The following is a 27,591-nucleotide window of genomic DNA, read 5'->3' as shown; positions in this document are numbered from 1 at the left end:
ACACTGCAAAAAAAAAAAAAAAAAAACATGACGGTGTGCGACTCGTGGTCAGACGAAACAAGGCTTTTCAATGTTTACTTACAAACATACAAAAATATTTATATAGAATTATATCATGCGCTGTCATCTGTGTCAGTAAAAATGTTCACATTTCAGCCTACAAGAATTCCGCTTCCAACTAAAGAAAACACGTTGCGGTAAGTTGGAGATGTTTAATATTTTCATGTTTTTTTAATACAGAGCAGTACAACAATGGTGGACCACAGCACAGTTTTTGTTTGTGTTGGACTAAACGACACTTATACAGCAAAGTGTACATTTACAATGCCACTCCTGCAACTGATGGAGTCATATCACTTGCATGTTTTTTTCCAGATGGGAAATTACAAAATCTTGTGTCAGAAGCTTAAAATTATCGTAGATGAGCCATTCTACCAAATGGGTACATGGTACATGGTTCATGGTTCATGGGGACGGCGTGGCGAAGTTGGTAGAGTGGCCGTGCCAGCAATCGCAGGGTTGCTGGTTACTGGGGTTCAATCCCCACCTTCTACCATCCTAGTCACGTCCGTTGTGTCCTTGGGCAAGACACTTCACCCCTTGCTCCTGATGGCTGCTGGTTAGCGCCTTGCATGGCAGCTCCCGCCATCAGTGTGTGAATGTGTGTGTAAATGGGTGAATGTGTGTGTAAATGGCTGAATGTGGAAATACTGTCAAAGCGCTTTGAGTACCTTGAAGGTAGAAAAGCGCTATACAAGTACAACCCATTTATTTATTTATTTTATTTACTTAACCGTGCTGGTGCAGCATTCGGGTGCCGGAGCTTTGTAGCACAGACTCATTGTCCTTGGTATCCCTGGAGAGAGTCCTTGTCTTTCCCAGGTCTGCCCAGTATTACCGAGCTTTGCCTAGCATCCTTATTTTTGTATTTTGGTTTTTCCTTTGTCGTATTCTCATGGTGTGTTAGTTTTTGCCGCTGTCGCTTTTTGTTTGCCGCCTTTGTGAGTTTACCCTCAAGAATAAAGAGGAAGACCTTTTTGCTATAGCTATCGTTCCTGCATTTATTTGGATCCACTATATCTGCACGTAACAAGTCAACATGTATTATGTATTTTCCGGACTATAAGGCGCACTTAAAATCCTTTCCCCCCCCCTCAAAACCCAACAGTGCGCCTTATAACCCGTTGCGCCTAATGCAGGGGTGTCAAATTCATTTTAGATGGGGGACCACATGGACAACAAAAATCTACTCCCAAGTGGGCCGGGCTGGTAACATCACAGCACGATAACTTAAAAATAAAGACAACTTCAGATTGTTTTCTTTGTTTAAAAATAGAACAACCACATTCTGAAAATGTACAAATCACAATGTTGTTGTTTTTTGTTTTTTTTTACACTTACATGTTGCGGTTAATAGTAATCTACCTTTATTTGTCCTTTCTGAATAAATTATGTGATAATGTTCAGTCAACTCATTGGTGTTCATTTTCAATCTGTCAAGATAAAACAATAATATCAAAATCAAATTACAGGATGTTATTTATGTAGTTTGCTCATTTTCCTCTACTGGTGCACTAACTAGTGGTTAGAGTGTCCGCCCTGAGATCGGTAATTTGTGAGTTCAAACCCCGGCCGAGTCATACCAAAGACTATTAAAAAATGGGACCCATTACCTCCCTGCTTGGCACACAGCATCAAGGGTTGGAAGTGGGGGTTAAATCACCAAAAAGGATTCCCGGGCGCGGCCACCGCTGCTGCTCACTGTTCCCCTCACCTGCCAGTGGGTGATCAAGGGTGATGGGTCAAATGCAGAGAATAATTTCACCACACCTAGTGTGTGTGTGACAATCATTGGTTCTTTAACTTTTTAACTTAACATCATGTGGTTTATTTATTTTTTTACATAAGTAACATCATCTACAAAAATACAAAGAATTGCTATTGCGACATCTAGTGGACATATTTTGAACAGCTGTTTTTTTCATTCATTATACTTAGCAAACTCATCCCGCGGGCCGGATAAAACCTGTTCGCAGGCCTGATCCGGCTTGCGGGTCATACGTTTGACACCCCTGACCTATAGTAAAGGAATACATTTGGTTGAGCTTACCCACCTCAAAGCTTTTTTATTTGGTACATGGTATAATGATTACTGTGACCAGTAGATGACAGTCAAACATAAGAGATAAGTGTATATTGCCACTGCGATGGCAATATGTCTCAAGTAAACACGAACATTTTATATGTTCCATTGAAAATATAGAACATTACACACAGCGTTAAAAAATCTATCAAAATGTTTTATTTAGTATGACTTTGGTAAGCTATGAAGCCGCACCACTTGAAGGATTGTTGGCACATTAAACATACGAGTATTATTATGGTGTGTGTACAAGGTAAGACATATTATCTGGCGTTTTGTTTTGCAATATTATGCAAAAGCAAATTTTTTTACCTTCTGGTACCTGCTGATCTGTATTTGGGATCTGCATAAATCCTGAAAAATTGTGCGTGTCCGCGCCGACGGCGTTCTTCTTTTTCTCTATCTTTGTAACGGTACAGCGGGAGAAGGAGACGGGACGGAGGCAGTGGCGTCGTTAGCTGGCAGATGTCATGTCTGTGTAATCATGTTTTGTTTTAGTCATGTTTTGTTTTGTTTAGTTATTGGACTCTTTAGTTTCTGGCTTTTCACTCCCTTGTCTTGTTTCCATAGTTACCCATTAGTTTCACCTGTTTCACGTTTAGACTCATTGTGCACTCTTGATTGTCACCATAGCAACCCATTAGTTTTCACCTGTCATGTCACGCACCTGTTTCACGTTTTGAGTCACACACCTGTTTTCGTTAATCATGTCTATAGTATTTAAGTTCATTGTTTTCAGTTTGTCTTCCTGGCGACATCCCGCATTTATGCTCTTCATACCCCTGTCACACTCGGTTAACCTCTGCGCACTTCATGCCATGTCCAAGTAAGTTTTCTTTATTCATGCCATAGTTTGCAAGTTTTGTTTAATTGTTCATAGTTTCTGCCTTTGTGCAAGTTTTGTGTTTATAGACAAGTTTTGTAGTTCCGCCCTTGTGCGCACCTTTTGTTTGCTTCCTTTTTTAGTAGTTATAGTGTTTAAATAAATCATGTACTCCCCTTCACGCCACGTATGGTCCAAATCTTTTGCACCTCTGGAGAACAAACCACGCCACAGTCCCAGTCGTGACAGATGAACTAAAGAGTCCAATAACTAAACAAAACAAAACATGACTAAAACAAAACATGATTACACAGACATGACAGCAGTGTGTTTATTTCAAAACACAAATGTGTGTGGAGTGTATACGCAATCCAAATGAATATGGTGTGACTATCTGTGGTAAGTATATGAAGGTTGTTACCAGGGGATGTTGAAGGTGCGTATTGAAATCAAGGCGGAAGTCCAGGCAGGCTCGGAAGTCCAGAGACAGGCGGAAGGTCGAGGGCTGGAGCGAGGCGTCGTGGTCAGAGGGCAGGCGTGAGGTCTAGATCCGGAGAGGCAGCAGAGAGTCCAGAGGGGATCCGGGAAGACGAGACACACAGCTCGAAAACGGGGAAGGAAGACTGGAAGATGGATGACGACACAACACAGGACACAATGCGCACGACGGGGGAAGAACACAAAGAGCGAGGAAACACATGCAAGGAGAGCTGGAGACGTAATAAGGCTTACTGTACGTGTACGAGCAGCTACGTTCTGGCACGCGCTGGCTTATGTAGGCAGGTCTCTCATCAGGTGTGTTGATTGCAGAGCGTTTGCAGCCGCGCGGAGGCACGACCGCAGCCGGAGGGGAACGCCCGTGGGCGTGTCCCGAGGTGCGCTCAGCAGAAAGAGAGGCGGCAGGTGTGTTCCTCAACTTTTCTCAGTCTCTTTCGCCAATTGTGCCAGCTTTTTTGAAACGTGTTGTTGAGATCAAATTCCAAATTAGCTAATATTTGTAAAACATAAAGTTTTCCCGTTCTAACGTTAAGTATCTTGTCTTTGCAGTCTATTCAATTGAATATAGGTTGAAAAGGATTTGCAAATCATTGTATTCTGTTTTTATTTACCATTTACACAATGTGCTAACTTCACTAGGTTTGGGGTTTGTAGAAAGTAACCTATAAAAGATGATTTTGTATTTATTAATCTTGTCACTATCTTAATTAATGCTCTGGGTTTAAACAGATCATGATAATTTCAGTAAAAATCCATGTCTGAACAATTTGTTTTATTAAACCCTTTTTTTGGTTAATGCATTAATCTGGTAAAATGTTCCAGATATGTGATTTAATGTGGCTCAGGACCAGCTGCGAAAGGTAAAACATTACCAGACAGCGGTGAGTAGTAACACGCTGCATTTACTCGTTTACTTGTTAGATAACTTCTACTTGTCAAAGCAGTTTTAATACAAGATACTTTTTACTTTTATTTGAATATTTTTTGTGAAGGAAAATCACTACTTTTACTGTTACATTGAGTTTCATTCTGATCGCTACATAAATATCATCTTTATAGGGCTGTCTTCCACTAAGGATTTTCATTGTCAAATTTGATTTATTCCCCATCGTTGACAATCAGTCCAATCTGTGGCATTGTATTTTTTTTAAGGAGATAATAGATGATAATATATAGTAGTGTATACTGACTGTTCATTAAGGGTCAGTAATATCTGCAATTATAGGTGTATTTTCCAAAGTTAATTGAAGACGCTTATAAAAGGAATACATGAAAGTGAACGAAACAAAGATCTCATTTGCAACCATTTACACCTAAAAAAAATGCTAAACTACAGTTTGTGAGGTCCTGGGATCTGGTGCCGCACCAAGAGGACATCAAACTTGACAAAATTAAAAGTAAAAGTAACAAAGTTTATATATGTGAACTTGTCGACCGATCATGACCTTTTTTAAAAGGAAAGCTACACATTTTGGGCAAGGCGGCGTGTCGCAGGGCCAACGCTGTGGCCAGTTTCACCGATGACTCGATAACTACGTAGCACCCCGATGACTCCAGTTTCAATCACGTCCCCCATATAGAAACATCATCTTATTGCTATTACGGTAGTAAAATATTCCTGTTTGCAGACCAACAGATCAGATCTGGGCAAATTAGGGCCCGGAGGCCGCATGTGGCCCGTTAAGCTTTTCAATCTGGCCCGCCAGACATTCCCAAATCATCTTTTTAGATCTTTAAGATAGAAACTGTAGCTGCCATTATGATGTGCAGTGATGTTTTCAAACTAACGTAAGTCTTGAACTATACAAAGAATTTCAATGGTTGGAATCTGCGCTTTTGCATGATATACTAGTTACTATGGTAAACTAATTAGTTACTGTGGTAATCTAATTAGTTACTATGGTAATCTAATTAGTTATTATGGTCATCTAAGTCACAGCAGCTCAGACGAGGCACCAAGCAGTGTGGGCAGGGTTTGTTTCCAGAGCGGCCAGCCTGAAATGCGGGTGTCAGGGACAGAGACAGAAGATTTTCACAACAAAAGTTCTAAAGCTTAGTGATATATCACATACATCAGATTGTAGGTGGGGTTTTTTATTTTTTTATTTTGCTGTGTTTGTTGCATTTTTGTTGCGTTTCGCTTGTTTGTAAAATATATTTATAATAATAACTGGGATTTATATAGCGCTTTTCTAAGTACCCAAAGTCGCTTTACATGTAGAACCCATCAATCATTCACACCTGGTGGTGGTAAGCTACTTTCATAGCCACAGCTGCCCTGGGGTAGACTGACTGAAGCGCGGCTGCAATTTGCGCCAATGGCCCCTCCGACCACCACCTATCATTCATCATTCAGTTCACCGGTGTGAGTGGCACCGGGGGCAAAGGGTCCCGCCCAAGGACACAACGGCAGCGATTTTTGGATGGTAAGAGGCGGGGAGCGAACCTGCAACGCTCAGGTTTCTGGCACGGTTGCTCTACCCACTACGCCATGCCGCCCACAATATGTCGATGGAGAGGGGGTGTGACCTTCATATGTTGTCAATATTCAGTGTTTTATCGTTCATAGTTAATATTGTAAATCCCACTTTTTTTTTCATGTACATTCTGGGTGTTTCATTCAATAAAACATTTTTTTAATTCAATTCCGTTTTAGCATTCAATCAGACATTATTGTGAGGTTTTGTGCTAGTTTTCCTAAAAATAGATATACTGGCCCCCAGACACATTTTTCTCTCTAAATTTGGCCCCTGAGTCAAAATAATGCCCAGGCCGGCAATAGATGATAAAAGGTGTGGAAGTCCAAAACACGCCAGTGGACTTTTAGAAACATAACGTCACACAAGGAAGCAGCGACCGCTCTGAGAAAGGCTGGGATGACAGCCGAAGTTCGAATTTATCTTTTACTTTTTTTCAAACTATTTGTCTGCACACAATAATATTTTACTAATATTTAATGAAGACATGATGAACTTATATTGATTAATGCTTGCAAAGACACCTTTGTATAGCTCGTTAGGGAAACGTCTTTCAGCAGACACTGTCAGATGAATCGGTTTCACCAATCCAACATAAGCACCAGTGACGTTTAACTCCGTTCCACCAGACAAACGGAGCCTGGCAGTCACATGACCACGCTGTCGGCCCCACACTGTTAAAAAAAAAAATCTTGACGGTGTGCGACTTGTGGTCAGACGTGATGAGGCTCTTCAATGTGTACTTACAAACATTGAAAAAGAACATTTATATCATGCGCTGTCATCTGTGTCAGTAAAAATTTTCACATTTCAGCCTACAAGAATTCCACTTCCAACTAGAGAAAACACGTTGCGGTAAGTTGGAGATGTTTAATATTTTAGCGGCGCGTATGCTCACATTTTGTCATAAGTGACTGTAAATTGTGCATCTCTCGGCCTATGTCTCTCTCTCTCTCTCTCTCACACACACTCCAACTATGGTTGTTAGACAAGTAGTATTATTGAAAAAATAGTTACTACGTAAACCAGAAGTTACTCACCGGTTATTCAGTCCTTGAGTATTTTTTTTTTTTACTAAATACTTACCCATACTCAAGTAATCATTTGGATGACGTCTTTTTACTTTTACTTGCGACATATTACTCTTAAGTAACGGCAATCTTTTTTGTGAAATATTTGTAATAAAAAAAAACGATTCAGGGTTTCATATTGTTTGAAAAACTGTAAAAAAAATAATAAAAAAGTTCAATATTGTAAAGTGAATGACTTAAACTCATAAATGTCAATCAATAAATATTTTAATTTATCAAGATGCACCAGTACATGCATAATCTTTTTTTTAATTATTATTAATGATAGAACGCATGCAAGAATATTTGAAACCAAAAGGAGCAGATTGAATAAAATCACACCGTGTACACGAGACAGATTTAATTTACATGTAGTGAAAATGAGCAAATATAATAAAAAGAGTAGAGAAAAACATTCATTCTGTACGTGCAGACTATCTTAAGTACAGAAAGTCCAGTTTGGCAGGACAATGTTTAAGTAAAAGACTCTTTTGAACATTTGTCACAGTAAACTCTTTAAAAATGTTTCTGGTGCAAGGTTTGGTCCCTCATAAAATTGCTTAAAATCAAGCAGCAAAACTTTGGGCTATTAATTTAAAGGGGACCTAGTATGAAGGTTTTTTTTTTCTATTTTCAAAACACTTTCTTTTGGTCTAAATCAGAAACTGTGGTACAGGCTCCATCTTGTGGTACGCCAAAGAATCACTTGATTAAAGTACAACGTTTTATTTTCCTATATCCTAACACAGTGTTACTGTTCAAACTGTGTGTAATCTTACAGTGGCCATGAAATACCGTATTTTCCGCACTTTAAGGCGCACCTAAAAACCTCCAATTTTGTCAAAAGCTGACAGTGCGCCTTATAATCCGGTGCGCTTTATATATGTACCAATATTGAGCCTCCAACAGGTAAAAGTTTCAATCAATCAATCAATCGCAACTACGGTAAGCAGCCGCTGACTTCATTTTCCCCATTTTCAGCAGCGACACTGACTCGATTAATTACGACTTCGACGGGCATGTTGGATGCCGTATTAGCCCAACTGTTTAATTCGGACACTGAAGAAGAATAATTCGAGGGATTCGTGGATGAGGAATAACTTCATAAAGTGAGCTTCACATGTTTATTTTGTGTGACATTAACGTTTGAGCAACGTTGAGTTATTAATATATTGTTATTGTTTGCACTATTTGGAGTGTTACTATATTGTGATTGCACTAACGTTTGATTTACCGTAACAGTATCAGACTGTTTTTTACGTGTTTATTGAATCAGGGAAAAGTTCCCCTCCACTATGTGATATAAATGTTGCACTACATGTTATACCTTGCTGTTGTTAAAAGATAAACAAAACACCACGTCACTGACTTTACCTCGGGGGAAATAATAAAACAGCTGTTTATTCATTTTGGGAGTGAACAGAGTTGTCAGAACGCTGGTTTGTAATCTATTAATAAAGTTTGACTGACCTATCTGACTGTTTTGTTGACATTCCCTTTAGCGCAGCTCCATCTAATGGATGCATAGGTGCGCCTTATAATCCGGTGCGCCTTATATATGAACAAAGTTTTGAAATATGCCATTCATTGAAGGTGTGTCTTATAATCTGGTGCGCTTTATAGTGCGGAAAATACGGTATAAAAATGAGCCGAAATTTTTTAATAAAAGAACCTACTGTTCTAAATGTGTCCACTAGATGTCGCAATAGCAATTCTTTGTATCTTTGTAGATGATGCTACATATGTAAAACAAATAAACCACATGTTGTTAGTGCATCAGTCAAGGAAAATTAGCAAACTACATAAATAACATTCTGTAATTTGATTTTGATATTATTATTTTTTTGATAGATAAAATTAACACCAATGACTTGACTGATAAAAAATATCACATAATTTATTCAGAAAGTATAAATAACGACAAATAAAGATAGAATACTATTGACCGCAACATGTAAGTGTAAAAAAACGACATTAATTTTTTACCAAAAAAACCCAAAACAATCTGAAGTTGTCTTTATTTTTAAGTTATCGTGCCGTGATTTTACCAGTCCGGCCCACGTGGGAGTAGATTTTTCTCCATGTGGCCCCCGATCTAAAATGAGTTTGACAGGCGGAAGTTAAGTCAGAGAAAATGCGGTAGTTTATAAATTAATTATTGTTTCTGTGCGGCCCGGTAGCAAATGCGTCACGCACCGGTAGTTGGGGTACAGTGGTCTACATAACATGTAATGATGGTAATTTGGTCATAGTATTGCATACCTTTTACTGTCAAGACATATCTTCCAGCCACTTTTTAGCTGCCCCACCTCACCCCCTCCCGCTGACTGAACCTTCGTCTCCGCCTCGGCGGCCATATTTGTAGTTTGAGAGAGAAGCTTCCCACAAGCAAAATACTGAAAAATCTCTTATTCTAAGTATATTTAACTTTTAAGCTGAAACATTAAAGGGGAACATTATCACCAGACCTATGTAAGCGTTAATATATACCTTGATGTTGCAGAAAAAAGACCATATATTTTTTTAACCGATTTCCGAACTCTAAATGGGTGAATTTTGGCGAATTAAACGCCTTTCTATTATTCGCTCTCGGAGCGATGACGTCACATCGGGAAGCAATCCGCCATTTTCTCAAACACATTTTCCGTACCTTGGAGACATCATGCCTCGTCGGTGTGTTGTCGGAGGGTGTAACAACACGAACAGGGACGGATTCAAGTTGCACCAGTGGCCCAAAGATGCGAAAGTGGCAAGAAATTGTACGAAATGTGTTCAAAATACGAGGGTGTGGGGAAAGCCGACGAAAATGGTCAGTCGTTTGTTCCGCACACTTTACCGACGAAAGCTATGCTACGACAGAGATGGCAAGAATGTGTGGATATCCTGCGACACTCAAAGCAGATGCATTTCCAACGACAAAGTCAAAGAAATCTGCCGCCAGACCCCCATTGAATCTGCCGGAGTGTGTGAGCTATTCAGGGACAAAGGGCCTCAGTAGCACGGCAAGCAATGGCGGCAGTTTGTTCCCGCAGACGAGCGAGCTAAACCCCCCGGATGTCTTGGCTCACACCGCTTCTACCGTCCCTTATGCCACCAAAGATGATCAAGAGAAGAATATCGACCTTAGCTTCTCTGGCCTGCTGACATCAACTCCAAAACTGGACAGATCAGCTTTCAGGAAAAGAGAGCGGATGAGGGTATGTCTACAGAATATATTAATTGATGAAAACTTTATTCATTACTCGCGGTTTTACGTAAATTATTACACATAAACTTTGTTTACCAATAATTTAGCTTAAAAACATTACAACACTTAAAAACAAACACATACCAATCGTTGGTTAGAAGGCGATCGCCGAATTCGTCCTCGCTTTCTCCCGTGTCGCTGGCTGTCGTGTCGTTTTCGTCGGTTTCGCTTGCATACGGTTCAAATCGATATGGCTCAATAGCTTCTGTTTCTTCTTCAATTTCGCTTAAGCCGCTGAAATCCGAGTCTGAATCCGAGCTAATGTCGCTATACCTTGCTGTTCTATCCGCCATGTTTGTTTGTTTTGGCATCACTATGTGACGTCACAGGAAAATGGACGGGTGTATATAACGATGGTTAAAATCAGGCACTTTGAAGCTTTTTTTAGGGATATTGCGTGATGGGTAAAATTTTGAAAAAAACTTCGAAAAATAAAATAAGCCTCTGGGAACTGATTTTTAATGGTTTTAACCCTTCTGAAATTGTGATAATGTTCCCCTTTAACGATTCATTTTAACATCCAATAATACGTACGATCCAGAGTCAGACCCGGAGCAAAAAGGAACCGATGAAGAAACATCGGAAGAAAGGTTAGAAATTAACGCATCTCAATGGTTCATACTAGATCTGTCGCCCCATTAATCTTATTCTTAAAAGTATGTCGTAGGAAAATCATTCTTTATATTCTCGCAGGTTGGTGGGGCTGTGGTTCTAAATTAGAAGGTTAAGCTACAAACTACACTACAAATCAAGCTATTATTGCTAACGTATCCTTCAAACAATGCCAATCTACTGTTAATAAATCCATCTTTATATTGCCGTATGTTTGTGAAGCAGGAATCTTCGAAGTGGTCGGCACACACGAAAAAATACTTCTTCCAAGTTGCAGGCACATCGCCGCAAAACGAAACAGTTAGCCAGGCAATTTTTAGTTCTTCAAATGAAGCTGGAGGTGTGTGGAGTGACATGTTGGTTAATACAACAAATACAATTCAGCATTTTCGTTCCTCGGCTCATACTTTGGGCTCGTTGTCGGGCAGACTACAAAAACATATATTTTAAACATATTTTTAAAATGGGGAATTATTCTGGTAAATTTCTACCATACCTAGGAAAAACGTCGCAAGTTGTGCAAATTCCAAACAGCTCGTTTAGCGGAAGTATGAAGATTATTTTATAAATATCTCAGCAAGGCCTCCACGGCCTGATTTTAATTTTCCGGGACCAATGCAGATCTCAATTACACAAAAACAGGTACCAATAGGTAGGAAATGTTGGTTTTGCAAAATAGGTCCCCTTTAAATAGAACCGTGAAGGGCAGTTATATTTTGTTGAAATAAAGTTAGCAAAAAAAGCACATATTGATCTATCCATACTTCTCTTTTGGGAGAGTTGTTGAAACTATACAGCGACTGGATGCATAAGAGCAGCAGAAGCGACTGGAGCTGCAGGAGGAGACTCTTTGCCTTTGTAGCCCAGAGAGAGAATGTGTTCCTGCAGGTGTGTGATCCACTGCTCTTGGACAGACAGTGGCCCGTGAAACACTTTTTCACAAAATCTGTCCAAAAAAAAGTTCAAACACAAAGAAGTGTGGTCAGAACAGTGCAGTGGAAAATGAGGCACTGTGTGGCCACCTGGAGGCAGAAGACTTAAACTGCAACATGGTTTCATTGATAGAATATATAGGAAAAACTATTTTTTGTGAACACTATTAAGTGGGTTTTTAATTATCTTTAACAATGTGGTTACATATTTTGACGTACAGTAAACCCCTGTTTATCGTTAATTGTTCAGAGTCTGACCGTGGTAAATTAAATTCCTTAAGTAAGAATTATTGTATATATAGAAATATATAAACATTATATATCTTTATATACAGTGTGTGTGTACATATATATGTATAAATGTATATAAATACATATATGTATGTGTGCGTGTATATATACATATATATACATATATATATATACACTATGTGTATATGTGTGTGTGTGTGTATGTGTATATGTATATATATATATATATATATATATAGTATGTGTGTGTGTGTGTATATATATGTAGTACCGGGTATGTGTGTATGTATATATATATATATATATATATATATATATTATGTGTACATGTGTATATATATATATGTAGTATGTGTGTGTATATATATATAGTATGTGTATATGTGTATATATGTATGTATTTATCCCGGTTAATCGCATTTTGTTCATAGTTAACTCAAAATTAATCGCGATTAATCGCAGAAAGATATACCTATTTTTTTTATCATTAATAAGTGTATCCTAGTCGGATCATTTTAAAGTTTTTAATACCATGACTAGACAAATAATTTGCTTTAATTAAGGGTTTTAAACATTATGTATTTTGAATCAGCTCAACACAAAAAGGATATAAACACGCTTTTCAAGAGAATACATTTTTTAAAAAGCATTGACGACTTCAAGATAGATATTTAAACGGTGTACATTTTCAAAAGATAGGCGTGGTTTCATTTGCAATCTGGGAATGCCTTCAGAAATAAACCTCTTGCAGACAGAATTAAAAAACTAGTTATAAAAGTGACAGTGGAGCAAAATGTACACCAAAGCATATCCAATACATATTATCTGGACCACAAGGAATTCAAATCACCATAGGTTCCCCTTTAAGTTATACGTACAGTGTATAAAGCTACTGTATGTAGATTTAGCAAAGCATGTTTGTGTTTTCCACACTAACCTGCACTTGAGGGAATAAACTTTTCCGACTAGTTTGACCAAAGGAGTTAGAGGAGGTTTAGGCAGCAGTGCCGGGATGTTGCCGGATTTTGATAGTTGCTGGGAGTTGGTGCCTTGATTTTCTTCTTCTGCAGGTGGAGGTTGTTTCGGGACCGTACGTTCTGTTAATAAAACAAAAACAGAAGTTATAAAGACGCTTACAGTATAAGAGAAAGGAATTAACGACAAATAGACATGTCATCTTGCTGTTTCATTGCACACCTCTTGGAGAGCGCACACCAGTGCTTCCACGTGGTGCTTCAGGGTGGGTGTGGCCTAGTGGCTTTTTGGATGAACCAGGAGAAACGCCCTGGTCCTCTTTGCCCAATGAATGTCCTGAAATCTTCATGTTGGGAGCAGGCAAAGACTCAGAGTCTGACGACATATAGGAAAATGAAGACCCTTTCTGGGAAGAGAATGCATGCAAAGTTTAGACTGATTTTTACTACTGTATAAGGATTAAGTTGCCTCTGAATTTGAATTGTTTTGGACAATTTGTTGTGACTGTCAGTAACTACAGTTTGTCGCTACATCTGTAAGTGCAAGTTAAAACTCTACTATGCAAAGCGAAAGCCATTTATCAACAACACCCGGAAACGCCGCCGGCTTTGCTGGGCCCGAGCTAATCTAAGATGGACTGATGGAAAGTGGAAAAGTGTTCTGTGGTCTGACGAGTCCACATTTCAAATAGTTTTTGGAAACTGTGGTCGTCGTGTCCTCCGGACCAAAGAGGAAAATAACCATCCAGACTGTTATAGGCGCAAAGTTGAAAAGCCAGCATCTGTGATGGTATGGGGGAGTATTAGTGCCCAAGGCCTGGGTAACTTACACATCTGTGAAGGCATCATTAATGCTGAAATGTACATACAGGTTTTGGAGAAACATCTGTTGCCATCCAAGCAATGTCTTTTTCATGGACGCCCCTGCTTATTTCAGCAAGACAATGCCAAGCCCCATTCTGCACGTGTTACAACAGCGTGGCTTCGTAGTAAAAGAGTGCATGTACAAGACTGGCCTGCCTGTAGTCCAGACCTGTCTCTCGTTGAAAATGTGTGGCAGATTATGAAACATCAAATATGACAACGGTGACCCCGGACTGTTAAACAACTTAAGCTTTACATCAAGCAATTTGTTGTAACAGTTTAGGGAAGGGTCTTTTGTGATCCAGTTTGACACCAGTGCACAAAACAAGGCTTGGATCTTGAAGCTCTGGTGTGGATGTTGGTTCAACAATAAAATGAAAAAATCTAATCCAATATTCTTCTGGATGAATGGAGACAATTTTCCACAGGCATTATCCAGGGTCTTCTCAGAGGAATGGAAGTTGTCCAAATACTTTTGTCTGTATAGTGTATTTTATAATTAAAAATATAAATATAAGGGATGTGCAGATGGACCAGCCGCCAATCTTAACATCTTTTCGGTCCCCTGGCTAACAAGCAGCCAGCACCTAATTATGTATCTTCATGTAAAGTGTGGAGCTGCTCCCTTAGATGAATAATAATCACCTCCATTCCATCATAAAACAAATGTTTTCTAGTTTCTTAATTACCAGTATCACCAGAGGACAAGGCTAAACATATTACACACTGGGAGCAAGCCAGGAGCAGGCATGATAACAGCTAAGCTTAACGCTTGGAACAACACCAAGAAATAAGTTCTTAGTAAAGTTTTAAAAGTCTAGCTGGAACCACATTACAGCAGAAAGTAAGCAGATTAACAAGTAGAGTGATAGAGAGGATAGTGTAACAACAACTGTTGGTATGTCCGCAATGTCACAGTCAGTATACGACAGGTAAGAGGAGGGTGGATCGATCCATACATTGGTGGTGTCGATACAATAGGTAGTATCAGTATATAATGGATAGAAGAGTAATTAGATATTTTTATTTTCTTTAAAAAATGTGTTGTCGTTTTTGTTAATGTTTACAAACCCAGCAAAATGTTCTCTGGACACAGGAGGCCTAGAAGCAGCATCTTTAATAGCCAGCCGCCTGATAGCAGCTATTTTGTTGCCTTCTGGTGGCCAACGAAATTACCTCAACCATTAATTAAACTTGCAAGACACAACAGCACAGCAATTACGTATATGAACCAATCCAAACAACATTCCCTAGGAATGGTGCAGAAAAAAAAAAAAATCAACCAGCACACAACTTCAACAAACATGGTCACACATAAAAACCTGCTCATTGAACTTTGTAGATATTATAAAAAACATCCAATCAACATTTAAAAAAAAAAAAGCATCCATTATGGGGAAAATGTAAAACACTCTTTCCACACTTATATATGTTGGACGCATTTTAGCTGCTTGATATTTCTGATTGATTAAAAAACTTTAAGGACCATGTAAACAAGGTATGACCTTTAACTTTTCACATTCTCTTAATAACCAAGTATAATATTGTTTTATTATATATCCCTTATATAAGTTTGGACACCCCTGAAAATGATTTAAATGAGTAATAGTAAGTACATTTTCCTTTGAATTACTTGTTGTGTACTACTGACTTTGTTTTGGTCATGTATGTAATAAAACATAATAAGGAACTACTTCAAATATTGTGTTGATAGTGCTAAACTGGCAATAGCACTCACCATAAATACATTTAAAAATATACAGTTAATACATGTGATCGGTATCAGACTATCTTACTCATCGATGATAGGTATCGGAACATAAATATTGCTCCATTATAGTAAAACGAGTTAACAGCAGTACATAAGTCACCTTCTTGATGCTCAGGTCTCCCTCTCGATAGCGCTTTCTGAGAGCAGCCACCTTGGCAGGGTGCTTCTGCATCACCTCGCTCAGGTGTTCGATCGGCGAGGTCGCCCCTTCCGCCTTCCATTCACTAATGCCCAGCTGACGAAGATGGGCCCGTGCGTGACTGGCCAGCGCTGTGCGGTTTTCAAAAACGAAGCCGCAAACCTCGCAGGATTTGTCTGACATGGACACAAGAGTCAAGTTTATTACGCGATAACCTCAATCTATACAAATACTGAGGTTAGTTACTCTTATCACACCCTATCTCATTCATCAATAGTCAGAGTGTTAGTAACTTTATTAAGTGCTTCACAGGTTAATACCCATGTATGAGAGTTAACAAGGTTAAAATATGAATCAAAAATGTGCTTGTAAAGTAAATAAAGCTTAATGTTTGACTCTGGAAAATATTAATTACATTTCCATTTTGGGAAAATAATTGAATCAATCAATGTTGACTTATATAGCCCTAAATCACAAGTGTCTCAAAGGGCTGCACAAGCCACAATGACATCCTCGGCTCAGATCCCACATCAGGGCAAGAAAAAACTCAACCCAATGGGATAACAATGAGAAACCTTGGAGGGGACCGCAGATGTGGGGATTATTAATTAATTAATTCATTCATTCATATTAATTATTATTTTGAAATCCTAGTGTCCTGGATAGGATCGTGTTTCTTTTAGGTTCCACTACATTAAAAACCTCATGTATGAATATATATATAGAATAGAATAGAATAGAAAGTACTTTATTGATCCCTGGGGGAAATTCAGCACCACAGTTCGCTCACAATAGACAATAATAAATAATAATAAATAATATAATATATTATATATAATATATATATATATATATATATATATGATTTTTTTTTTTTATTATAACAAGAGTTTCAAATGCTGTACTTCTTAGTTGCGTTATATTTTTTGTTTCTCACACTGAAAACTATTTGAGCTTGGATATAAAATGCATTCAGAGTCATGCATTTATTTAACGGAGCATAAAAATAAAGAAACCACTTAAAAGAATGTACAATCAGAGGGTAGAGTGCGGCTCGCTGTAACCTCCTTTCAGGATCCTGTCTTGTATTTGATCAGGAAATGTGCAAATAGTATTATTTATTTATTTAAAGGTACATGCAGAAAATAAATATATAACACAATTTAATGCACAAATATTAATATTTATTTTATGCTAGTTTTATTTAGATTTTTTTATGGCACATAAGGCTGTGCCTCATCTGCTTTCCCCTCACAACAGAAATAATTAATTATTAATACTTTTTCATATAGAACAAGTCTATAAATTGTCTTTTTAATTAAATATGTTATTCATCTTATTTGCAAGACAGAGCTTCATTTATGGCTTTATAATTTCTTATCTGCTGTTTTATCGTGTGCAGAGGAGCTATCACATTAATTTAATAACATGTCTTTATTTTTACTTTTGAGATTAATGAAGACTTTTTCTATTGCTTTCTATAATGAAAATGTAAATACTCTACAGTGCATGCATGTGTATTGGTGTATCAATTATTGGTCCAATCACTGATGCCTTACCTATGATCAAAGCCTCACTCTTGCCACTTGGAGTCTTCTCTTTCATGGAGTAATCCAGAGGTGAGGAGCAGGAATTTGAGGTTGTCTCCGATGTCCTTTTAGAACGCTGAGGGCTGAAGGAGGCTTTCTTCAACAATACAGCCTCACCGGGAAAAAAGCCCTTATCGTTGTTTTCACCCTGCATCATAACATCATAGAGGATATCAATCGGCGACGTCTTGATTGACCAGGTGAGACCAAGCTGACGCAGGTGGGCGCGGGCATGGCACGAGAGGGCTTTGCGGGTCTCAAAGAGCTGACCGCAATAGTCGCAAAGGACTGTTGGTGGCGATTGTTCATCTGTTGCAGATGCTGAGCGATAAGAAGGAGAAATTGATGCAACAAAACAAGTGAAACTCGAGCAAAACAAGTGCTAAAAACGTTACCTGCACTGAGAGACAGTGAAGAAGCTACAGGAGGTGATGAGGTCAGAGTGGGGGTGATGCTGCTGCTACAGCTAGATCCAATCAGTGCAGAAACATCAACCTCAAAAGGCTCCGGCTTGGGCTTTTTGAGGAGGGGGTCCACTGCCAGACGAAAGCCCTTCTTAGCCTTTGGAGCCCGATTCCCTGGAATTTGGGGAGACTTTGCAGGGCTCTGGAAAAAGGAGGGTCTAGCTTGCCCTGTGACTGGAGATCGAGGCGGTGAAGGTAGTGGGGACGTTGGTGCTGAAGAAGGAATCGCATTGGAGCTGGACGTACTTTTCACTTTAGGGGGGCGCATGGTTTCCAACACGCCGCTGTTCACCAGATCCTGGACAGTGTCGATAGCTGACTCTGCCTTCCCCAGCAGGTCAAGCACCCCCATCTGACGCAGGTGAGAGCGTGCATGGCTGGCCAGACCTCTTCGGTTTTTACATTTCTCCCCGCAGAGAGTACAGGTGCACATCTCTGAGGGCTTTGGTCGCTTACAAGGAGGAGACGTGGGTGAAGTGGACACTTCTGAGGGACGTTTAATGGGAGTCCCAAGTAGACTGTTTGGAGGACGGGGCTCCTGTCGATCCTTGCTGACGGACTTGAGCTTGTCCTCATTCATGATCTGGTACAGAAAGTCAATAGGGCTGCCCTTGATCTCACTTTCAGGGATTCCGATCTGCCGTAGATGGAAGCGGGCATGGCTGGACAAACCTTTCTTCGTTTCATACCAGCAGCTACAAAGCTTGCAGACGTGGACTTCATCGTTGTTTTGTGACGCTGCAAAATTGGGGAAAAAAGATCAGTCAAAAGTATCTTGTGTCGTTCATTATCCGTATAACTTATTAGGGATGTTGCGACCAGGGTTTTATGCTGCCGATACCGATTTACGAGTTTTTCAGGATACGAGTTGTATCCCAGATAGCTGTTATGTAGTGATGGTCAGATGAAGCCTCATGAAACTTTTGAATCACTTGAGCCATTGGTTGGAGAATCTCTCAAAGCTTCACGCATGCTTTGGGGCAAGAAACCACCTGCTGGCCAAATGTATGATTAAAAACAGCTGTATCTTAACCGCATAATGTGTGATGCATTGAATTGTTGCGTCTGTTATGGCTCTTGAAAATTACAATAAATCCAAATAAATATTTGACCGAATGGTTTTGCTAGTTAAATTAACACATGTATAATAAAATATATTGTGTGGATGTGAGTGTGAATGTTGTCTGTCTATCTGTGTTGGCCCTGCGATGAGGTGGCGACTTGTCCAGGGTGTACCCCGCCTTCCGCCCGATTGTTGCTGAGATAGGCTCCAGCGCCCCCCGCGACCCCAAAGGGAATAAGCGGTAGAAAATGGATGGATGGATGTATTATAGACAACATGGTAGTATCATATGATATGGCAGGTTGAATTATGTTTTTCTGTCAACTTGAAGTATATGGCATGAAGAGGAAGATGACCATTTAATGTAACTTCGACAATGATGTACAGAACAAGGGAGATTTAGTTCATTTTTACTTTTGGTATTAAGCGATTCTTTTTTTTTTCCTTGACAAAACCTCTCCATCCTCCAGCTATTGGAATTCTGGTTGCTGGTAAAAAAAAAAAAAAAATAAGTACAGCATGTTTGACCTTGTTGAACATAATGAAAACAGTGGTAAACGCATTCGAGAACTGACGTTGCAAAGTATTACACATTATGGTAAATGGTCTGTATTTATGTAGCGCTTTCCTATACCTGAAATGACACCAAATACGCTTTACATTTAACGTCACATTCACCCATTCACACAAACACATTCAAACACAGATGGTGGAAACTGCCATGCAAGGCGCTAACCACGACCCAACATGAACAAGGGTGAAGTGTCACAACGTGTCATGTGGCATCGAATGTAAGAGTGCAAACCATTACGCTTCCAAAGTCTTATTGAAAAGTCAAATGTAACTTGGCTCTTTAATATTGCTAACAAAGCGGTGAACGGCTTGGATTAAGTTTGCCATCGTATTTAATATCATGCACCATTATTCTTTGAATTTATTGGCATTTCAAAAACTGTTTTTATTCTCTATCCACATTCCGAACTGACAACAACTCTCAAAAGCCCACATTTTCAATGGAGCTTGGGCGGTTTTTATGGGTTGTCAAATTTTCTGGCAAAATCTCAACTGCGTCCCAAAACAGTCAAGTGGTACAACCGCATCATCCCAAAGCGGTTACCGTATTTTCCGCGCTATAAGGCGCACCTAAAAACCACTAAATTTCTCAAAAGCTGACAGTGCGCCTTATAACCCGGTGCGCTTTATATATGGATAAATATTAAGATTCATTTTCATAAAGTTTAGGTCTCGCAACTACGGTAAACAGCCGCCATCTTTTTTCCCCGTAGAAGAAGCGCGCGGTGCATGCTGGGATATGTGACGTTTCATTTCCATTTGTGTGTTTATGTAAAGACCCCAAAATGGCTCCTATTAAGTGTGTTGTCTGTCTAATTATAAATAATGCAGACGAGGCGTGTTAACTGAGTTCTCAACGTTTTCTCACAGCGTGCTCATAACCACATTCGAACTCCCAGCATACAACAACGCTTCTCAGGGCTACCGCGCATGCTCGTAACTATCGTTGCATGCTGGGTAGTGTAGTTGTTATATTTGCTAGCTCATAACAGCACATTGAGAGACACGCTTACGCGCTTAATTCAATACTCGCCGTCATTCCGGGTGGATTGACAAAAGACCTCCAGCCGCTAGATATTGGTGTCAACAGGGCATTCGAAGCTAGACTGCTAACTGCGTGGGAACTTCTCAGGGCTACCGCGCATGCTCGTAACTATCGTTGCATGCTGGGTAGTGTAGTTGTTATATTTGCTAGCTCATAACAGCACATTGAGAGACACGCTTACGCGCTTAATTCAATACTCGCCGTCATTCCGGGTGGATTGACAAAAGACCTCCAGCCGCTAGATATTGGTGTCAACAGGGCATTCGAAGCTAGACTGCTAACTGCGTGGGAACAATGGAAGACAGAAGGCGAACACACCTTCACTAAGACGAGGAGGCAGCGCCAGACGACGCCAACATCTGCCAGTGGATCGTAAATTTGCCCAACTTTTCACTTCGGACACCGAAGACGAAGGATTTACGAATGAAGAATAACTTCAGAAAGTGAGCGCTATGTTTATTTTGTGTGTTGTGACATTAACGTTCGAGCAACATTATGTTGCTATTGCTCTGCACTATTTTGAATTTTACTATGTTTGTGATTGCACATTTGCGTACATTTTGGGAGTGAACAGAGTTGTTAGAACGCTGGTTTTTAATATATTATTAAAGTTTGACTGACCTATCTGACTGTTTTTTTGACATTCCCTTTAGCGCAGCTTAGGCGCGGCTTATAGTCCGGGGCGGCTTATTGGTGGACAAAGTTATGAAATATGCCATTCATTGAAGGTGCGGCTAATAATCCGGTGCGCCTTATAGTGCGGAAAATACGGTACATGGTATGGCCTGGCACCCAGGCTTCACACGTCATCATTTCCGGCTTCTCCCATACATGACGCAAGCCTCAATACACGCTTTACGGAAACGTCACCCCATCATGTCCCTTCCTTGTTATGCTTCAGGTTGCAAGCAAGAATCAGGTTACCAGCATCCACACCGCTATGTAGTGAATCTAATGCATGGAATGGAAAGATCCAGGGTCGGCGGACTCGCTAGCATTAACATATATAGTTTTAACTTGGTTTTTCTAACTCTGGGAACGAAAAAAGTGTGAAGGACTGTGCTAAGAGGGAGAGTCTGATGATATTCATTGGATTGGAGAAACAAATAGTTAAAAACAGGACTGAGTATAGCACTTCTCCTAATCTCTACCATACTAAAGAAGCCAAGGATGTTTAAATACTATCTAAACGACATTTATCCATGAAAATGTGCAAAAGCTGATGATTGTGTGTTTGACTGAGAAAAAACTTGTAGGAGATACCATAAAAGTCCACTCTCCAAGGTAAAGGTTGTAAATTATTATTACTTTACTTCCTACACCTACTGCAGTTGTTTGTAGTACATTGCACTGTATTGTTTTCAAACGATATTTCTTATGTAAAAGTTTTTATTTCTTTCTAAGAGGCATGTTACCTGTTAAAATTGTGGTGTCAGGGTGAGCCGGCGTCAAGCACCATTCAAATTAATTTAAATTATTTTCAATGGGCGACACTGTTTGCAATACAAGCTTTTCAAGGTACGAGCTGCGCCACAGAACCAATTAAACTTGTATCTCGAGGTACCACTGTACTTAATCACTCAGAGGGTCTCTTACCTAGCGTGATGGGAGCATCGGTTTCAAGAGGCGCCCACATTGGCTTTGGTGTTATTGTTTGGTGTGCCGAAGAAGACAAATGACTGCCCTCAGGTCGTCTTACAGCTGACGGAGATGTGGCGAGAACCAAAGCCGCTGATGGTCTGACCGGAGATCGTTGTTGAGCCATCTCTTTTGGGGTTGCCATGATTATACCGCTGGTTTACAATCCGTTGGAGCCTGATGAGGATCTCTCGCGCACTCTCTCTTTTCTTGTTTACGTAGAGGAGCAACCAAGCTGAGGATGCAGAAATATACAATAAAAGATTGCAATTACATCACAACAGTTGAGGTAAAATAACTCAACTGTTAGATTAGATATAGCCTGCAAATTAAGAGATGGAGGATAATTTTGCGGTGCACAGACCGATGGAGAAAGTCCATCGGTCTGTGCACCGCAAAATTATGTGATGATTCTGTGATATGGATCACAGAATCATCACAAGCTTCCTGACCTTCATGCTTCATGAAGGTCAGGAAGCATGACCTTCATGATGCTTCCTGCTGAAAGTTCCAAAGCAAGCTTGTGATGATTCTGTGATCCATATAAAAGAAAGACTGTGCTGCAAATCATCTCAGAGACTTAAAGGAACAAGAATATTTGAAAACAAAAACGGCATACTCGGCGCATTGAAGCAATCACAACTGGACAGTTCAATATGATAGAACAAGACTGAGTGCTTGGTGCCAGATTCAAAGTATTTACCCTCTACAGGAGGGGGCACGCCCCAACAAGAATGGTTTTGCTATTGTTGTGCAAAACGACAACTGTTGAGATGCAAAGAAGAGCCAACTTTGTCATAAAAGACGTTAGAATGGAATCACCATTGTCAGCATTCCATTTAGTTGTATCAATAGTCAAGGGGGCAACTGAAACCAAAAGTGGTTATGTCCTGTTATATTTAAATGACTGCATCTCTTAGGAAGAGTTGGAAGGACCACCATATATGTGGAGGATAGTTGGTGTCACAGACACCTCGGTTCAGGGCTGCTTTTTCAACCTTGAGTTAGATGGCTTCCCTCACTCCCAATTTAAACCAGTTGTCTTCTCCGTAACTGTGTATATTTTTGTCCTCGAAAGAGTGCTCTTTCTCTTTGAGGTGCAGGTACACATTTGAGTCTTGACCTGAAAAGATTGCCTGTATGTGTTCTGACATTCCTATGTAGTGGTTGTTGTGTGTGTTATTTCCCCAATATCAGTGTCACAATAAGTCAGTGACAGGACTATAATGGTAAATTTCCCCTCATAATTAACCGGCTTCCGTGGCGCACAGCATCAGTGCTTGTAATGTACGGCAAATGTACTGGGTTTGAATTCCATTCTAGGTTGATTTACAAAGGTTTATAAATTAAAGTTTTAATGGGGGGCGGCATGGCGCAGTGGAAGAGTGGCCGTGCGCGACCCGAGGGTCCCTGGTTCAATCCCCACCTAGTACCAACCTCGTCATGTCCGTTGTGTCCTGAGTAAGACACTTCACCCTTGCTCCTGATGGGTGCTGGTTAGCGCCTTGCATGGCAGCTCCCTCCATCAGTGTGTGAATGTGTGTGTGAATGGGTAAATGTGGAAGTAGTGTCAAAGCGCTTTGAGTACCTCGAAGGTAGAAAAGCGCTATACAAGTACAACCCATTTAATGATCTTAAACATGTTATTTTGCTCCCCACCCCAAAAAAAATTGTTGAACAATTACTTTCCCGTGAATTCTAGGGATGTTCCGATCAAGGTTTTACGGTGCCGATTTTGATAAGGTCATGCATGAGTGAGATCGGCCGATACCAATACCGATCACATGTATTCACTGTAAATTGAGTCCCATTGACAGTTAAACAATATCAACACATTATTTAAACTAGTTTCTTATTCTGTTTGATTACAATTGTTTGGGCAAAACAAAGTCAAAAGCACACGGTAACTACACAAAAGCCCAAAATACAATCTGCTACTTATTTAAAATAAATTAAAATAAAATAAAATTTGGGTTTAGCCCTTAAAAGTCATCTTGTGTCCAAGGAATTACTCAATGAGTTTGTAAACATTAACAAAAACAACAGAAAATGTATTTTGAGGAAATAAAAATACCAATCTAATCATTCTAGTATCGATCATATACTGATACTACCTGTGGTATCGACATCACCAATTAATGGATTAATCAGCCATCCTTTTACGTGTTGAGTACTGACTGTGACAATGCTGACACTTGTTACATTATCCTCTCTCTAGGCGCTATTAATCTACTTAAATTATTGTTAAAATCTCCTTACTTTTAGCTGTAATGTGGGTACATCTATACTTGTTAAAGTTTACTAAGCACTTTTTCCTTGGTGTTGTTTCAAACTAGCTTAGCAGTTAGCTTAACTATTAGCATGCCTGCTCCTGGCTTGCTTTTAGTGTGTAACCTCGTTCTCCAGTGATAATGCTACTTGATGATAATTAAATGGGCTGTTTGCAATGTTAACAAAGATGCATAGAGGTCACTAACTTTCTATTGTATTTTACGCAGTATACCCCACCCTCTACGGCTTCTAGGATATAAAGACGTCCATTAGGTAACACGTATATGCGCATCAGCTTTGGGGGTTGTCGGCTCAAAGTTGCGATTTCGATAATTAGTGCTAGCTATCATTGAATGCATTGTCTATTATAACAACAACATGACTCCAAACTGTTTGGCGTTCCTGCGCGTATGTTTTGACGACAGGGTGAGGACCTCCGTAAAAAAACAATCATTTTATTCGGGCCGGCAAACATTTTAATAACATAAATTTAAATGAGTAATTGTGAAAAATATAAACAAATTTAAAACAAATGTGTTCTGTTACACAACTAATGGTGACAGAATCTTGCCGGTGGTGATCTAGTTACATTTTGTTTTGAAAAAACTATACTGTGAGCAAGTTGCGAACAGACCATTTAAGATACTAAGAAATGCAGTTTGCTTGGTGCAATTTAGGTGATTATTATTAGTTTATTGGAGCCGCTCCACTGTGTATGGAGGCACATAATTAGCTGCTCGCCGCTTTTTTGGCATTAATCAGCAATGGCGATCACATACTTTTTCACGAAAATCGGCGGATACTGATTGATCGGCACATACCTAGTGAAATAGTTTATTTTAAAAGGTCATAAAATCGTTTGTGTGAAAATTTTGTAATGGAGAGAGAGGGCTTCCAAATAAAATTCTGCGTAGCGCCACAGTGTAGCCTGGGGCGGCCCTGCATACATCACATATTTACAAATGGCATAATAATTTTTAGAATGATGAGAAATGTGTGCTTGCACTTTTTAAAATGGCTATCACCCTAAACGATGAAGACTCCCCTTCCTAACCTACTGTTGTCACAACTTTAGGAAGTCAACGTGTGGAAACTTGCTGGGTGCCTAGCATGATTGGTTGCTTTTTCTTGGAAAATATCCGCCAGAAAGTGTATTTTCATATGTAACTATTGTGTATATTTATAAACCGGAGTAAAGCAGTAATGATACGAATGTGTTTTTTTGGGCAAGCCGACCCTAGACCCCTGACAAATTGCAACAGGGAGAGGTCAGTGGAGAATTGATAGTAAACATCCCATTTTTTTATCATTACGATTGTCACGGCCAGGGCGCACTCCAATGCGCACTCATCTGTGCGCTCTGCTGATTGCACCTCCAAGGCGCCACTCCGGCAGAGGCTGCGCCGGTGGTGCAATCAATCACCGGCAATCAGCACACTTGAAGCTAATCATCAGACCCGCCTTCATAAGCCTGCACAACCTGCTATCCCGGGCCAGAACGTAGCGGCCTGTCCTGCACAGAAAGCCAAACCAGTCTAGCTCTATGCAAACGCTCTCTTTGTGTTTCTCTCCCCTCCGTGTTGATTGTTAAAAAGTTAAAAGTTAAAGTACCCATGATTGTCACACACAAGGTGTGGCGAAATTATTCTCTGCATTTGACCCATCACCCTTGATCACCCCCTGGGAGATGAGGGGTGCAGTGAGCAGCAGCGGTGGCCGCGCCCGGGAATAATTTTTGGTGATCTAACCCCCAATTCCAACCCTTGATGCTGAGTGTCAAGCAGGGAGGTAATGGGTCCCATTTTTATAGTCTTTGGTATGACTCGGCCGGGGTTTGAACTCACGACATACCGATCTCGGGGCGGACACTCTAATTGTCTCGTGTTTTCTTGTCGATCCAGCATCCTCCTACCGTTCCAACGTTACGAACTGTGCGTCTCGTCTCCCCTGCATTGCCTCTGCTTCCCTGACTGCCTCTTGGATCTCGACCTCCCGCCTGGACACAGACCATCTACGCCTCGCTATAGCCCCCGACTACCTGTTTGTTTCACGGACCTTCCCATTGGACTTCCGCTCTCTCGCTCAACACTCACAGTAACACTCAGCAGTTAATTACAACACATAGTCACACACCATACATATTTGGATTAGTTCACACTCCATTCCCTTGTTGATTTACATTATTATTTGTTATTTATATATAGTATATATACTTATATATATATACATATATATATAAAACATACAGCTAAACTACATTCCTGCTGTCTATGCCGTCTCCCCCTCCTGTACACAACAACAATACATGTTTTTGTTATTTGCTGTTATTTTAGCTGCGATGAGGTGGCGACTTGTCCAGGGTAAAACCCCGCCTTCCACCCGATTGTAGCTGAGATAGGCTCCAGCGCCCCCCGGGACCCCGAAGGGAATAAGCGGTAGAAAATGGATGGATGGATGGATGGATGGCTGTTATTTTAGCTTTTTCGTTCAATTATATGTTTTTAAAGAATACCGGTAAAAGAAAACAAGATTTGGACAAGTCAAGACTTCATAATTGGGATATAGTATATATTGGCAACACGGCAGCTGTTTATAAAATGTAAAAATGTATTATAAATACAAACTATAACGAAATATGATGTAGTTGATCCTTACCTCATAAATGTGTTGTTTAATTCCTTCTTCGAGTTGGATAAGAAGAGTCGAATTTCCCTATAGTGCATTAAAAAAAACATTTATTATTATTAATTATATAGTTATTACAATTAAAAATGAACTGGCGCTTTATGTGGTTGCTTTACATTGTGCAATGGTAAATAAAGCTCCGCAATAATTATGCAATGGAGGCACAAATAAGGAAGACATAAACCAATAAACAGATTTGTAGATCGACAGATTACAGTCAACGTGCTACAAATCGGTTCTGATCCAAATGTTCACTCTCATCCACCCTTTGTTTTGCTATAGCATGCTAAGGTCACATCAACTGCAGTTGTAAACAAACAGTTTGGAGGTAACGGATTATGCCGTAACACACCCACCCCGCTAAAAAGAAAAAAATAATAGATATCTGGTAGAAAATAAGTTAATTTACCTGTAAACAAATAACGACTACCCCTACTAGCGGCAACATCAGTGAGACATGC

General features: G+C 39.9%; 2 protein-coding genes across 4 annotated transcripts in view; both read right to left on the bottom strand.

Annotated features, from left to right (window-relative positions):
• ptger1a (prostaglandin E receptor 1a (subtype EP1)) overlaps positions 1–4,366 on the bottom strand; it is a 60,359-nt gene extending 55,993 nt beyond the window's left edge. For both annotated transcript variants that reach the window (XM_061988174.2, XM_061988176.2), the window contains exon 1: positions 1,674–4,366. In XM_061988174.2, coding sequence (XP_061844158.1) covers positions 1,674–1,695 — 22 coding nt within the window. In that variant the 5' untranslated portion in view covers positions 1,696–4,366. The remainder of the gene's footprint in view (positions 1–1,673) is intronic.
• wiza (WIZ zinc finger a) lies at positions 216–27,591 on the bottom strand. 2 transcript variants are annotated; one of them, XM_061988173.2, is made up of 10 exons: positions 27,540–27,591; positions 27,101–27,157; positions 22,133–22,409; positions 17,787–18,593; positions 17,362–17,712; positions 15,764–15,978; positions 13,252–13,435; positions 12,992–13,151; positions 11,635–11,816; positions 216–1,774 (listed from the first exon to the last, which is right to left on the bottom strand). In XM_061988173.2, the coding sequence occupies exons 3-9, from the start codon at positions 22,317–22,319 to the stop codon at positions 11,660–11,662; spliced, it is 2,061 nt and encodes a 686-aa protein (XP_061844157.1). In that variant the 5' UTR covers positions 22,320–22,409; positions 27,101–27,157; positions 27,540–27,591; the 3' UTR covers positions 216–1,774; positions 11,635–11,659. The 2 variants fall into 2 exon arrangements, with proteins under 2 accessions (XP_061844157.1, XP_061844156.1); XM_061988172.2 differs by lacking the exon at positions 216–1,774 and having other exon boundaries at positions 7,356–11,816.

Source organism: Nerophis lumbriciformis, linkage group LG27 (genome assembly GCF_033978685.3).
Source record: "Nerophis lumbriciformis linkage group LG27, RoL_Nlum_v2.1, whole genome shotgun sequence".
NCBI classification, from domain to species: domain Eukaryota; kingdom Metazoa; phylum Chordata; class Actinopteri; order Syngnathiformes; family Syngnathidae; genus Nerophis; species Nerophis lumbriciformis.
Note: the sequence above shows the minus strand (reverse complement) of the source record. Positions and strands in the feature narration are given on the sequence as shown.